Consider the following 16,253-nt stretch of genomic DNA (forward strand, 5'->3'; position numbering starts at 1 on the left):
TGCTCCGCGCAGCAGCCCCCGGCCTTTGCTCTTTCCCTGGGCCTGAAGCCCAGCTCACACCAGTTATTTGAACGGAGTTAACGTCCCTGGGAACAGATGGGATTCAGTATCAATGTAATTAAATTGCTACAGCCTCTCGTAAGGACAGAGCTAGATCTCCATCTTACAGTTTTAATCAAAGAGAGTGATGGCCACAGATCAGACTCTTATTTTAGCTCAGAGCATCACGACTTGTGGACTTCATCATGCCCAGGCAGTGCTGGAGCTGTACCTCCATCGTCCCAGTAGGTTTCTAAATCTCCCAGATGTGAAGGGTACAGCAAATCCCTTCCCTGGTGCAAGCCGCTATTGGGAACATTGAAAGAATGAATGTGCAAGGCAGCAGTCGGTACCATACAGGGGGTTACTTGGGTTTTAAAGGTTCCCCCAAAACAAGAGGGACTGAGAACTTAACACTTAAATTCACAGCAAAATCTCTCATCCTGAATTGCTTTTAAAAAAACCTTCAAAATCGTTGGGAAACCCGTGTCATGGAAAAGCCAGCTATGGAAACACACAGGAAGGAAGGAAAAAGAGAAGGCAGCGTTTGCAGGTACTCTGTTATTTATTGTACAGTATTTCACTTAAAGTACAAAGGCATCATCAGTACTCACCAGAATTGTGCTGTACCAGGTGCATTACATTGAGTTAAAAACATGCTGTTTAATGATGCAAGACAGAACACAAACTTGTGGGAAAAAAAGCAAAGATTTTTTAAAAATGTAAAAATACTTTTTTAGTAACTGATCTGTACAAAGGAAAGTAAAAAGAGAAGGAAAAAAACAATGAGAATGCAGAGATTAGAGCCCTCAAAGTCATTTGAAACTATGTACAGAGGCGCTGTTATTTACCGTGTGGTTAGGACTTCGGGTTCTGCTTCCTTCATACTGATGACCGGGGGAGTGCAGGAAATACTGTTACTAAAATGATCAAATCCGTACAAAGGTATTTACAGAGAAAGGCAGAAAAACTTCCCTACTCTTCCGAAAGAGAAACATTTGCCTGGTTGGAGGGTTGCAGCCTTCCTCCCTGCCCTCCCACCCGAACCTTGCCAAAGCAGTGACCTTGAACGGGGGAAAGCAAAGAGCTGCTGGAAGCCTCTCAACAGCAGGGAAGCATCTCTCTCGTGTCTTGTTTTGTTGCTTTAAACTCTCCTTTAACCAGGTGAGCTAGGCAGTAAAATAAAAACCCCTAAACCCCACCTGAAGACCCCAAACCATCCGAGCCATCCCGGCTGCAGGAAGATGGGGCAGGCGGTGAGGACGAGACAGGCAGGAGGAAGGGGTCGGGCTGGTCGGGGCGTCCTTTTTGGAGAAGGGTTGGGACAAGGCAGGTGGGGACGGGAACACTTGGCACCACCGGGCAGTGGGGCTGCTTTTCTAAGGTCTTCCCCCGGGGTCTTGGAAGTGGCGCCTGCCAGGAGAAGCGAGCGTGACGCCCGCGGTGCCAGCAGCCAACGCGCCCGGCGGCGGCCGTGGAGGTGCCGGGGAGCCTCAGACGTGGGCGCTCTTAGCGTGGGTCGGGGAGCTGGAGCCCGAGGCGTAGTAGAAACGGTTTTCGCCGAAGGTCTGGGCATCCCCCGAGCAGCAGACGATGACGCAGCCACCGAAGAGGCAGAGGGCAGAGCCGATCCAGCCCGTGTACAGCGAGTAGCCGAAGCTCATGATGGTGGTCTCGCGGTGGGCGCAGACGGGGAACCAGATGGTGGCCACGACGCCGCACATGGCTGGGGAGACAGGAGGGGAGAGTCACTGCAGGCCCAGCCCCACGCTGACCACGGGCACACCAGGGGTAAGACAGTAAAACCTGGGGCTCAGAGTTAACTCTTCTAAATCACTGTTTCTGCATAACCTCGTGTGCTACAGCTTCAGCCCATTTCGATCAGCATCACTGCAGTTGCTCTAACTGAATGGCCACAAACACTCACGAAATATCCCAGTGCTTAGCAAGACAGAGCAGGGTTCACAAAATACACGCAGAAAATGGGCAGGAATAAAAGAAGCATTAGTACAGGGTGTTGATATTTAGTTAGTTTGTTTGTTTGTTTTATGGAGAGGGAAATGTATCCCAAATCTGGAAAGTGAATTCCACTTCCCCATGGAAAATTTCCCTTGTCAAACAATCTGACAAACCCCACAAAGCTTTCCAGAAACCTGTTGAAATGAGTAGAAACGAGACCTCATCCTAAGGGAACATGGTATGCAACCTACAGTCTACAAAGCAGGTCAAAAAAATGATGGAGGATTTCAAGTTTTGCTCATTTTTTTTCCATGAGAAGCAGGAAGGCTGCTGGGCAGGTGGCGTGTGAAGGAGATGCCCTCAGTGAAGTGTTCGAATTCAGGACTTTGCAGGCAGCCAGGCTGGAGGGCACAGCGCTTTCTGTGTGTGGTGTGCTCAGAGCATGGAGAAAATACGTGCCCTGCATCCTGCTCGTGTCACCCCGCTCCTCGCCCTCACCGAGGATCCTTCCTCCATCCTGCAAAGCCCCCACGTGCAACAGGAGCGGCTGTGTTAAGCAGCTCACAGGAGCAGGTCTTAAAACAATATCCTTTATGGCCGGTACATCTGACAAGAATTAATCCGTCAATATTTACTTGCCTCTGGGACAAGCTGTGCAGGACTCCATCCTTGTGGCTATCGGAGAATCAGAGCAAAACAATAACAGGGCTGTGGCAGCGGTACAGATTTCCACCGACCGCGTTAAAAGATATCTGGGGGTGGTGTCAAAAAGTTAAGGTTGCAAGAGGGGAAAAAAAAGGGGTGAGAGAAAAAATAAAATTGTTTAGTTAGAGCGGAGAACAAACCCGAGCTCCTGGCCGGTATAGCAGAAAACCCATCCCCAATAGCTGCAGTTATTATGAGAAAAAATATTTTCTTATGGAAAAGAGGAGAACATTGGAGGATGCTAATAAAGCCAGCAATAATTTTGGGCCTTCTCAAAGCAAGGACCCTGTGGCTTTGGAAGGAATTTTTGGAGAAGGCAGGGAGGGGAGAAGAGCCGTTCGGCGTGGGGATCAGTCCTGCTCCCAGCTCGTGAGCCTCAGCGCTTTAAAACAAAAATGTACCAGATGAGAATCTGCAAAGCATTCTGATGGGCTCCAGACAAAAAGCGTCTTTGTTGTCCAAAACCACACAATCATCTTTTCTTTTTCTGTCAGCAGTAAATATATATATATATTTATGTCCATAGAATATAAGAGCCTTATCTTTTCCAGCCCTCCCCCCGAGACGGGACCGAAGAAAACACTTGCACTGGGCTGAGAAGAGCTCTCAGGGATGCTCGGACAATAGCAGCTCTTGTGCATATGGATCAGCCACATGTGAAAGCACGTTATTTTAATGCTGACAGTCCTAGGAAGCTGAAACACCAGCCAAGGGCTCTGCAGGGGTTGGTTCGGCCTCTCTGCCTCTGGAGGCTACCAGCTGCTGTCAGTAACCAGTGAGCCCAGTTGCCAGGAGGAGGATTGCCCCAAGGTTTCATTGCTCCATGTGGATTGGGCATGGTAAATCCTACACCGAGGTGTGAAAAGGATGGTCTGGAACTGCGATATTTCTTTCAGGTGATGGTCTAGTATCACAGAGAAAGACTGAAGATAAGCTGTTTTGCCAAGGAACCCAAAAGAATTGCAAAAGGCATTGTAGGGCATGTTCCAGTGCATTTTATGATAGGCTCCCTACGAGGAGGAGCTGCTTGAGTAGGAACTGTTGCTGCTTCTCCTTTGTGCTAATGCTGAGAGACTCTGCCTCTCCCTCAAAAAGAATGAGTACAGATAGCACAGCTGTTGTTGTCAACACAGTCCAGCAGAAAATAAGAGAAGGCCTGCAAACAGAAGGAATACTTTTCATTAAACCAGCAAAGTTAGCTGGCATCAGAAGCATGTGTTGGGGCACACGCATACCGAAAATCTTGCCCACTTTCTGCAGCTTGAACCCCAGGAAAGCTTTTACCTACTGGGGTCACACTGCCAGGCTACCAGCAGGCCTGAGTCCTTTTTGGCAATGCTCTTGCTCAATCCATTGAGCTGAATCTCTTAATGTTGGGCATTATAGGCATGGTTTAATTAGCTGGTGGAAGCACATGTGGACAGAAAGTGGGGAGGATAGAGCACTACAGCCCTAGCTCAAGGGACAGCGAGTCCCTGCCAAATTCCCTGACAGTAAGTTACAAGTTATCTGCGGAAGAAAGAATGCTTCTCTTTCATGGCTAAATTTAATTATCCTGAGTTGCCAACTCAAAGTCAAGATTTCTTTTTCAAAGCAGTTGGTCTTTCAGAATGAAATAATGGATATGTGATTTTTTGTTTCTCTTTTACAGGCAGTTTTTTTATCTGGATATCTGTGGCTGTACAAATAAATCTCATAAAGTCATTCCAGCTAAATAACATCACAGAACAGCACTGAGAGTGTTGGAGTTCATGGTCTGGCCTCCAAAAGTGCAAAGCCATTTTACCCTGTGCACAGCACAGCAGTTGCTCAGTGGACCACATGCAGGTCTACGTATTTACTCTGATATCAGTTTTCCCTCCTACCTGAGCCACCTGCCAGTCCGTTTTGAGGCTCAAGCCACAGTTTGAGTGTTGCAGTGTAAAGGGATTAATTGGTTGGACTTGATGATCTTGAAGGTCTTTTCCAACGTAAGTGGTTCAATGACTCTGTGATTTCTTCTAGGGGGAACAGCATGGTTTACAAAGGTCTTTTAGTGTCCACAGCTTCCCAAAAGAAAAAAGAAAAAACACTTTCAAACCTTGGCTTTCTTGGGATAGAGTCCTCTGAGAGAAAGCCATGTCAAGAAGAACCTATTAATACCATTTATTTAGTACACAATAGCTAATACGGTCACTTTGTGGTGGTAATTCCCAATAACTCACATATTTTCCATCTGGTTTGCAGTCTCTCAGGTCCCGCACTTCCCCTAGGAAAATCACCGCTTGGGTACCAGCAAGGGGTCTCCTGAATTAGTATCAACAACACAGGATGGGCCCGGCTTTTTCCATCAACACTAGCGTATGAAATGTTTTCATACCAGCTCACAGCAAACCACTGCTGATGGTTGTTTTGAGCAATAAATCAATTCTCTTGGTCAGATAGGATCGAGCAAAGACATAAATACATCAGCAGGCAGGATAGGAGGGTGTGCACACATGTTGCACTCTGCAGCCCGCTATTATCAGTGGACAGAAAAATCAATGGAATATCTGAGCCCATTGTTTTCCTGGCAAGTTTTCAATATATATATTTTTTTTATTATATATTTTTTTTGGTTCCACACTGTGTTTCAACCCCTTCTTTCCTTTTTAACCACTACAGTGATAAACTGCCATCCCCTCCCTGAGCAACAAGTGATGTTTTACCGTGGGGCCGACTTCCATGATCACATTCCCACTCTCAATATATTTGCGATGTTTGTGAGTGGTTTTGGATTCAATTTCTATTAGCCAGACCTCTGGGAGCTGGGTTTGACTTAGAGGAAAAGGCTGGAGCCCTTCAGGTTGGGGAGCAAACACTGAAAACCACAAGTGAGGGTTCAGTGACCAGAGAGTAAATAAGAACAGACCAGGACTTAGTGACTTGTAAGTCAGTATTATGTATTTTGAGGCCTGATATTTATAGTTATTAAATGCTCTGGAATGGTAACACCTCGTTTTTCAAATAACAGATCATTAATCAGCTTAAATAATGTCAAAGTCCCCCGAGCTCTGTACATTGCTGTCCTTCCAAGAGGACTCTCTTGCTAATCAGACTGGGGAAAAAAAAAAAAGTGTTTGTAAAAATAAATATGGCTTGGTTATATTTTTTGAAATGTTTAAGAGCAAAAGGAACATGTTAATTCTTTATCTGTAATCTGACAAGAAGAGTGCTATTGTAACCTCTGGGCGGTGCAGTTAGGGTGGTGTGATGCCGAGCTCCCAGGACCTGGGGCTGCCCCTGCCCAGCTCACACAGGACATTAGTGGTGTGAGCAAATCCTTTCTGCTGCAGATGCTCCACAACTCACAGGGGTGAAAACAATGAGAAGATCAAATCTGTCCCGAAGAGTATCTGTCTGCCAAGGTCTCTGTAAATATACTCTTGCCATTCTCACAGGAGAAGCCCGTTTTTAGGCAGAGAGGAGCCGCACGACTGAGCCTGGTGTGCTGGTGGCCTCACTTCTGCTCCTGCAGCTTGTGGGGCACTGCAGCTCCTCTCATTCATCCTCTTACATCTGTTCTCCCCACCAGTGTTACACCATTGCAGGACCAGGGCATGTGGTGGCACACCAGACCACAAACCTCCTGGTCCACCACCACTTGTTCCTGTGTAACTCCATATTGTCACTGCCATTTGTTTGCTACATCTGCTGGTCCTGTAAGCCTGTCGCCCTTCTGCTGTAACCCTGTTGCTGTCCTTCAGCAAAGCAGATTTTGCAGCAATGCTCTCAGCTCCACATCTGCAGCCATGCTAAATGGGGCTGATTTTACAGCATGGTTCTCCTTGACCGAAACCAAAAATTCACAGTTGTCTGGTACAAAATGCAGCTCTGCTGGCACTCCTCTGCATCCCAGGACTAAGATATCAGGCAGAGTAGACTCCTCCATCTCTAAAATTTCATTCACAACAAGAAAAAAAAACACTTTCTTTCTCTGCCAAGACCAAATCTGTGACTCAAGGTTTCAGGACAGGGATCAGGGCCATGTTCCCACAGCTCTCCTGCGTGGCTGCTCCTGCCCAGGATGTCCTGAACAGGCCCCATCGAGCTGGTGGTAGGATTTCCAGCTGTGGTAAGTGAAATGGCACATTGGTTTCACTCTCATTGTGCTTTCCCTTAGATTTCAGACATCCTGACTCGTCCTAAAAGCTTCTCAGCACTGCCTGCCTCATGGGCTCTTCCCCAGCTGGGTGCATGCAGGCAGCAGCTCCCCAAGCTGCAGCACCGAGTACCTCTTTCATGGCAGCTATATGTGGTGCCCACTTGAAAAAAATAAGGAGAAGAAGAAGAAAAGACGAGGATGATGTCAGCGCTGGCTGCCAGCGAGCAGCAGAGCCGCACAAAGAGGCCACTTTCCCTCTCCCCTCCTCCTCTGCCAAACAAACGGGTAAAAACAAGGCACCGCAGCCTGTTGCTGAGATGACGAGGCCTCAAGAACATGCAGGTGTTGCATGGAGGACAATGAGCTCCACAGTCTGAGCTGCTCAAAACAATGTCCTCCGCGGGCCCCGAGGACGGGAAGAAATTCCCTGGGGAACTCGGAGGCCGGGGGGCGAGGCTGGCAGGAGGCGGGGGGGACACCTCCGTGCTCTCCCCCATGATGTCCCCACAGAAAAGCACCCCCTGACTCGTGGGCTTCACCTCCCACAGGGCTCAGCTAACTTTGCCCGGTGCTCCTCTTGCTCATGCCTTTGGTTGGAGCATTTGAGGCCCAGCCTGGCCTAACCCAGCCCACTTGAAGGCTTGGAGGTGGCACCACACAGCACCACGAGCGCCTTACCCAGGAGGATGATGAGGATCCCTCCCAGCTGGGAGCGGCGGTACTTGGCGGCTCCGGGCTCGTGGCCCATGCGGATGCAGGGCAAGACGGTTATCAGCAGGAAGATGGCAGGAAGGCCCAGGACGGAGGCGGCGATCATCAGTGCTCGACACGCTTGGACGTACCCTGTTGGTGGGGCAAGGAAATGGGATTTTGATTATTCGGCTCAAGAGGTGGAGAACTTTGGGTGAAGGTTCCTGCCTGATGGGCTCAGAACATGTGCATGGAGTATTGGAGACAGGTTCAAGCCATTGTGTGAATAAATATTGACCGTGAAACCACAGTACCATGGTTAGTGCATGAACAGGGTGTTCAAGCTCAAAATTTTCCACAGCATAAGGAGCACTGTCTGGAAAACACAAAGCCTTCCCAGCAAGATGCGGAGACATCACGGAGCTGGGAAATAGGGGAAGGGATGGCAAAGGAAACTGGGAGGAAGGATCTTTTGAATCTCTTCAGCCTTGAATAAATAACTAGAATTTAAAGACTCAGAGATCAGCTTGCTACCACCAGACGAGGTTTGTGGTCAGGAGGGCCGCAGAGGTGAAGACCCATCACTCAAACATGCAGGTCCATGAGATACTGCCACCAGGGGAAGCTGAGGACCGGGGAGAAGGAGGGACAGCAGCAGGGTCACACAACAGGAGTACAGCTGACCACCGGCACAGACAGAGGAAGAGAAGTAACTGCACTTTGTAGTTATTTGAGCTCTCACAGCCAAAGCCAAGCTATTCATCTGGGTCCCTCTGGACATCACGAGATCCCCTGGCCTTCCATCAGTCACCACCGCGCCCTTCCTGTCCCCTGCAGCAGCAGCAGGCAGCACAAGGCAGTGAGGGACAACAGGGGCTATGCAGGGCAGGCTATTTCTACCAGTCTGTGAGGGACTGTGTCAGAACATATTGAGTTTTGAGTACATATAGCTCTCGGGACAGCCCCCACAGAGTGACAATGCTGGCTCTCTTTCCCCTCCTGTTAACAAGATGAAGCTGCCACACGCAGACACGGTGTTTTGTGATGCCTCAAAGAATAGCAGCAGATGAGTGCCTCAAGCAAATCCCACCAACATATGGATAAGAGAGCAGCAATGAGGATTTCACTCCTCCTGAAAAGGCAGAGCCCAGGTATAACAAACATTTCATTGATTTTTCAGCAGGAAACTGAGCAAAAAAAAGTTCTCTAAGGGGTTAAGGGCAGAAAATGAGAAAACAAAGAAGATGGCAATGCCCAATGTGGTTTCTGTGTAATCGATCTCAATCAAACATGCACACAAACACACCAGTTTAAGGACTTGGCTCAGTCAATGAAAGACTCTAAATACAATTCAGCGAGCAGGCAGAGCAAGGACGAATTTCTCTCGTGGACAGCTATGGGTCTCAGATGAGTTACAAGCAGAAGAATCTTGCTTTGTGATCTGTTTCTGCTGAAAAGAAACCTTTCTTTTGATGAAAGACTTATTTACTTATTTATTAAATTTCATTCAATACTGTTTCTTCTGGGCAAGCTTTTTCTCTCTCTTCTGTGCTGCATCATGCTTAACAATAGCAGCTATAAGGAAAGTAAATCTACTAAAATATAAGTATACATGCACAGAAGGGAAGAATAGGAGCTGGTCTGAGAGATTCAAAATTGCCGAACACTGTGTAATACTGACTAGGCATCGTATCAGAGAGTATTTCAGAAATAAACTTTCTAGCAACTGTGAAATTATTTCCACAACATTTTAAACAAATAAATAAGGAAAAATGAATGAAAGCTACAAGGAATGGTTATTTCTGCCCTGCCAGTTTTGGAAGGGGCACCTCTGAAATTCTTGATGATGTGTACTCTAAAATGTAGCAGAACAAAGAAACACCATAGAGTTAACAGCAATTTAAATAGGTAAAATCATTAGGTAAAATAATTAACTGAACTTACAGGGACAGGATCACACAAAGACGGATTTAGTTAGCTCAAAAGATGTACTAACACTGATGGAACACCTTGCTTAATGTTTGCTTTGCAGTAAACTAGATGAAAATTACTATATGATTAGAAAGTATCATGACAAATTAAGGGTAGTTATATCTCTTTACTGTGTAAAAGCTCTGTCTTGTGTTAGAAGATATCCGAAGCACAAGACCGTCAAGACCGATGACAATCTTTCTGAAGATTAAAAGCCATAGCAGCATTAATAATAGATGCCAAAAGATTCATTATACTCAAAATCATTTCAAGGAATTGATCCTTAACATTTGTAACAGTTCATCATCATCTCAAAGCGAAATTTGAAATACTCTCTTAGATCTCAATATACTATGTATGTTTTGCAATACAACCTGGAAATGAGACGTGAAAGAAACGGCGAGTGTTTATTAAGGGCAATGATTGATAGCATTAAGTGGATTTTAATAGCCAGAGATAACACATCATACCTAGACATGATTAAAAACAGGTAGAACTTAATGGGTATCATGTTAAGGGCTATCACTCCTTAGCATATTTAATGGACCATCTCCCAGGCTGATGAAGCAGAAGGAGCTTCGCCAGCATTTCACCGCACGGCAGGACCGCACAGAGCAGCGCCTTGGGGCAGGAGGGACGAGGGCGCGGAGGGGGACACGTACCTGGCAAGATGAGGATGTCCACGAGGGGCTTGCAGTGATAGAGGCCTGTCGCCATGACGCAGTCTGCCCACAGCCCCTTGGAGCCCAGCTCGTCCATTTTCCTGCAGGTGGTGATGGTGTAGCCGCACGTCACCACCCAGTCGTTGGTGGCGGTCGCCACCACCACCCCGATCCACCCGATGAAACTGCAGACAAATCCAGCCAGGTGCAGGCAGGTGGCCACCATGGCGATGAGGCCCTGGTCCTACAAGCTGGGCAGGAGAGCAGGGGCAAAGCTTTGGCAGTGGAGGCTGCGGAGCTGTGCGAGGCAGGGCAGGACGCGTGCAGCCAGGACCTGCCGCCAGCTGGGAGCGGGAGGGACTGGACTTTGGTGGGAAGAGGTCCCCGAGCACACATCAGGCTGCCTCTGCCCAGCTCCCTCCCTGGGAGGGGTCAGAGCTGCCTCCAGCCCCACAGCGCATGGGAGGAGCAAGGGGGGAGCCCCAACTTCTGCCAGCTCATCGCAGGGAGCTGGAGGAGGATGCGGACAGGGGATGCAGAATCGCCTCCGCCAGTGCTCAGACGACAAAACAGGCTACTTTATTCACGTGCAGGCAGCCTGGCTGCTGAAAATTCAGGCTCGAGATAAAAATCGAAGCGGTGTTTTAGGGCTGAAGACAAACGATCACACTTTCTGTCACGTCATGGAAAAATAAGGCAAGAAACGTGGTGGACAGAGTTACCCGAGAGATGGAACTGATCGTCTCCTCAGAGCCATCGGCACTCCTGCAGTAAATGCACATAATCGGTCTTGTTTCTTTTCTGATGTTTTCAGTAACTGCAAAACATAAAAGAGCCATCTCTGCATTCTCTCATGCCTGAGGTTTCAAAAGTCTTAATTAACACCCTCAGAGTCTTAAGTTTGCTTTAGGCAGCACCTCATTTCCATTTTTAAATGCTAACATTTAGAATAAGTGGCTTTTTACTCAGACTCATTACGGGCGTAACTTTTAGCCTACCTCATAAAACAAAGAAGAGCCCGTTTCCAAATGTCAAAAGGAAAACTTCACAGACAATCCTGTATCTGCAGAAACAGGCAGACACGCTGTTTTCCCTTTTCTACTTGGTATTATTGCAAACACATTTATGTTACTGGACGCCAACACATCCCTAAAGAAATTTCATCACTGTGTGTCCACCACCACAGCTTCTGATTTTGCAGAGGGTTTGGATTTACACGGAAAAAAACGTGCCTGGGGAGACCACTAGCGGAGTGCCTCCAGCACTGCATCGGCAGGGGAAAAATCAGATGCAAAATACCGAACAGTGACTGATTCATTCCTGTGGCTGTTGATGAAACAGAAATATTGAAAGCCATGCTCCAGGGTTAGTAAATCGTGAATGAAACATATCCTGCTCTTCATCCAGCAGTATTTTTCCTGTTCCTTAGCAAACAAAGTAAAAACCACGAATAAGACCATGCAGAGCCTTATTTTTCACATTCCTGAGCATCACAATTCAAGGGCCACAGCTTCGTTTCATCACAACCTCATCTGAACACTGTAGTTACTGCCTAAACAGTACTACAGGGATGAAAATCACCTGTAAAGATGAGCTTTTATAATAAACACAAAATTAATGTTTGCTTTTGCATTATATCATTGTCTGCGCTCCTTGTCGTTTCATTTTCTGTGCCTGGTTAATCGCATTTTTGTAAAGCCGTGCTGCCTGCTGTCTTGCCATTGACTTCCTCGATGCTTACTGCTGTTATTTATGTCCGGGTGCCATCTCCACATTGTCCAGGGGTTGGTTCTAGGTGGATTAATCTTTCCCTCAAAATACGTTTGCTCATTTGTTATTCAGGAGACAAACATCATCTCTCGAGTGAAACTAGCATTGTTCTTCTTGGAAGACATGATTGTGTTCAACAGATCACAGCCTCATCTCCTAGATTTGAAACCATGTAATCCTGTGGGTTTCACAAAACCTGGGAACTCCTTAGAGCCACTGTAGGGTAGAGTTTCCATCAGCAGTAAATAAAAATATTTTTCAGCAAATAAAGTATAATTATCATTTCTGATTTTAAATGGTTATACATCGCGGTGTTTTATATGGTGATGTGCGTTATTTTCTTCATTACTAATCTAATACGGAGAGGTGTGAACGACTCAAACATTGCTGGAGTAGTTAAGTAGCAACAAAAGCTGTGCACCGGAGAACATGCCAAATACACAAGTGGTTGTGTTTACACATACAAACACCAACTCTGTGTCGAGATACAGAGAAATGTTACTGTCGGTATCTTCACGGAGCCCTACAAGGCTTAGGAAATGGACTCACTGTGAGGGAGATCTTGTAGGTTTTGCTAAAAATGCCCTTTAAAATTTAAAAATGCCAGTGGGGAGCTGCTGCAGGCTGTGGGAGTTCTGCTAACAAAGCTTCAGTGGAATCAGGTCTTCATTTATTGTGATCAAAGCAAGGCAGATTGTCTTCTCTAAAAAAGCACCGTTGTTAAACACCTTCAGAAAGTCGCATTTGTATCTCAGTGTACAAAAACATTACGGAGACAAGCGTTGTGACATTACAGTTTTTTATTTGTTTTTGAGTCCACAATCTGTACATGTATTTACATGGCATGAAAATGGATAACAGCACAAAATACAATTGAGGTATAAGCTAAGAGCACAGTATGTCATGTTTCAATAAATATAATTCAAAATTTGTAAACTAAGTGACCAGATAGAAGCCTCTTGTTTACTAAAACCATATAAAATATCTGTTAATCTCACGTGAGGTAGAGGACAGTTTTGTGTGTCATGTAATGCAACCACAGCAACGCTAGCAGTAAGACTGTACATCATTGGCAAAGTATTAAAAATCCTTGAATGCACTGATCGTTTTCACAGGCTTTTACTACAGTTTCGGAATAGTCATCCACCCTGTCGCCTTGAGCTAAACAGACTGGTGTTTTGCAACTACTTTCTGGAATTTCAGATAATCGTATTGGCATGTCAACATCAATAAATACTTCTGAGAGCAAGTAGGAAAACACAAAAACAGATTTTGTCCATCACAGAAAGCAACGTAACTGCAACAAAATATTTTAGACCAACTTTTTATTATTTCCTAGAATTATTTTAAATACAGTATAACTGTGCTTTCCTTTAAGTGAGGTATCTATATTCGAAGACAAAAAAAAATCAATTGGTATTGTTACATATAATCAATTTTCCAAATACAAAATTTTAACCATTTGCTGTGCTTGATGAAGTGCTTAAAACTCATTTTTCAAGCATTTCCCAACTGAACCACTAACTCTGGAAAAAAAAAAAAATTAAGTAATGGCAAAAATCTAAATAATAGAGACACACAGTGAACTTGTCATGCGATTGGTAAGCAATGTCTGCTTTCACAAAAGCTAAAAAAAAAAAAAAGGATCTTTTTGAAATAGATGTGCAACAAATAGAAAATTCTACAAGCTTTCTGTAATGAAAACACTGATGAACACTTCTCTCACTACAAATGAGCAAAAAGATCCAAATTAGCAGCTTCTTGCTGCTTGCTGCTGACAGCTTCAATAAAACTACTGGTATAGTTCAAGCACAGATTAACAGGTAGGTGTCGTTATGTCGTTTGTTGACTTCACCATATTATAGAAAACTCTGTTGTGTGGATCAATTACATGAATTAAGTGCAGAAAAAATACAAAGTTGTTATCTTTGCTGACAGTCAAAATATATACTCTACAAACAAGTGAATTCTAGGAAGCTGACCGTGACAGCACTTCAAGGCCAACTTCACAACTAATGCTAGGAAAGTTTTCCAAAAATTTCTTAACACATTATAGCTATCCAACCCCCAGTATAAATCAAGAATGCATGAATAAACAGTTGTGACTTCTAAAATATGGACCAAGCCGTATTTTTTCAGGCCACCGGTAGCTTTATGCTCCCACTCCACTTTTCCTACTTCACTAACTGCATTACGCCTTTACTATATACAAATGGTTTTACACCTAGGTTATTAATATATTAAATATAGAATAAAATTAGTTGGAGGATGTGAAACGTAACTACATTCACCTAAGTTCTCAAGCTAAAATATATGCTTTACAAAAATTAAAACACAGACGGACTCAAGTTTGGAGATTTTAGATAAAATCTCTTTCGTCTAAGGACACATGGCTACACCATGAATGAGGGTACTTTCAGACTGGCAAAATTTCTCTCAATTCTTATATTCTCTTGCTCATCAGAGCACACAAAGCTTGTGATAGTTCTTGTCAAAAAGAGTAGGAGCAATTTAGGTATTTCTGCCTGAATCCTACTTTGTTCCAAAAGGTGCACTAAGCAACTTTGATTTCAGTCTAGGTGTTTAATAACGAAGATTTAAAATTGCGAACAATTCCAGGATTTTCTTCCTAAAGACTTAATGTCACAACTATCTGAGAGAACAGCTTCCTGCCTAAATGGTCAGCAACCAAAACCTGAAGGCAGAACAAACAATAATACATAAAACGAGCATGCCATGGCTAAAAGCAGGTACCTAGTGACAGAATTCGCTTCTACCATTAGGTGTGCACTTAAGTGAAGGCCCTTAAGCGTTCAATCCAAGTTCCTGTATTGAGTTGTAAAATAAACCACTCAATATTAACTAGCATAAGGTAGTGAAAAAGGGTCAACATATATTTGTTCTGGAACTTGCATCATATTATTTACAATTTACTAAAAAACTATCTTTCAAAGACCGAACACACAAAATCTATGGCACATTTATGTATACATTATTACTTAAAATCAGTATAAAATTAAGTCTACACATATGAAAATTATTTATGTTATGTAAAGAACCTGAAAGTAATATTTAAGAATTTTAAGAGGATTACAACAATTTAAAATGCATCCTAACTTCAGATTAACTAAATGGAATATTTACACAGCTACTTTTTAAGTCATTTTAATAAATGCTCAATTAGCTTTTTCAGCCAGATGTTTTAGAAGTATTAGGAGGCCTTACCTGCAGCTGGAATTGCTAAAACTGCTATAAACTGCTCAAGTTTTTGCAGCAGTGAAAATATTAGTACAAACTATGGCCACCAGCATTTTACTGGTCTACAGCAGGAGCCAGCGAGCCTGGGTGGCGCGCGGTGGAAGCACTGCCCGAGGCACGGACCCCCGGCTGTACTGGTCCCCCACTGCAACCAGTGGCAAAATGGGAAATGAGAGCGGAAGTCACGTAACGTAGACAAGACCTGAATGAAGAGTGAATATACAGTACTCTGGTATAATAACCCCGTGAGGATGCCATACATTCGACAGCTAAGCTACAAACACTGTGTAAATCCCGTATTCCAGCCCTAACGCGTGGCCTTCTCTACACTGACAAGTGAACAAGTTTGGTTCAAAACACTGATACTGAAAAGCAGCTCCAAACAGTCTCTTTTGATCCTCTGATAATACCCAGATGAAATTTTGTCATTCCCCATGATGGTGTTTTCCTATTTATCAATTTAGCTAATCCGACTTCAAGCTGCAGCGCCCAATAATCACACTTTTACCAACATCCTTGCCCACTCCCCCTACAGCCATGTTCTTGGTGGTTATTAAAATAAAACATACAAGTGATCTTAAAGCAAGTGGTGAACACGCAAGCAGAATAATTTATAATCAGTACATTTCCTTCCAAACCATCACTAGGCTGTAAAGACAGTCTTTTCTTTTTTTTTTCAGTCATAATTTGGAGATGGAGTTGAGGAAGAAGGGAAAAATGTAATCTGGGCCCTCTTTTCTGATTAACATTGCCAAAGTGTTTCATATTTTTTTCACCTAACCTGCCTTAATTATCAGTGTAAATATGACATAGAGCCCATAGACAAAATTATATACAGCTATAAAAGAATCATTCTATGACTCCATGACATTTATTACCTAATTTTTCATTCGATTGAAAGATTTGTGCAATTTTATCTTTCTCTATGATACTCAATTCTATTATACCACTAACAGAGAGATAAGGAAGAACTAGAAGTTTTCAGTTTTACTAGTTCAGAATAAAAATCGATGCTAGTAGGCTTTTACTAGTGGTTTCACCAGTACTAACTGAATTATTATGAGAGTTATAAACCT

General features: G+C 44.3%; 1 protein-coding gene across 1 annotated transcript; it reads right to left on the reverse strand.

The window, feature by feature from the left end:
* Positions 1-778: 778 nt before the first annotated feature.
* On the reverse strand, positions 779-10,562 carry CLDN11 (claudin 11). Its single transcript, XM_032193462.1, has 3 exons — positions 10,150-10,562; positions 7,505-7,669; positions 779-1,765 (listed from the first exon to the last, which is right to left on the reverse strand). Exons 1-3 carry the CDS (start codon positions 10,373-10,375, stop codon positions 1,533-1,535), a joined length of 624 nt encoding a protein of 207 aa, XP_032049353.1. The 5' UTR covers positions 10,376-10,562; the 3' UTR covers positions 779-1,532.
* Positions 10,563-16,253: the final 5,691 nt, after the last annotated feature.

Source organism: Aythya fuligula, chromosome 9 (assembly GCF_009819795.1).
Source record: "Aythya fuligula isolate bAytFul2 chromosome 9, bAytFul2.pri, whole genome shotgun sequence".
Classification (NCBI taxonomy): Eukaryota; Metazoa; Chordata; class Aves; order Anseriformes; family Anatidae; genus Aythya; species Aythya fuligula.

Excerpts from the sequence above, each read along its gene's own strand:
- CLDN11 (XM_032193462.1), bottom strand. The coding sequence starts at position 10,375 with ATGGTGGCCACCTGCCTGCACCTGGCTGGATTTGTCTGCAGTTTCATC. Across the intron at positions 7,670-10,149 it reads GGACATCCTCATCTTGCCAG|GGTACGTCCAAGCGTGTCGA; the intron begins GTACGTGTCCCC and ends CCCCACCAACAG. Across the intron at positions 1,766-7,504 it reads GATCCTCATCATCCTCCTGG|CCATGTGCGGCGTCGTGGCC; the intron begins GTAAGGCGCTCG and ends CTGTCTCCCCAG.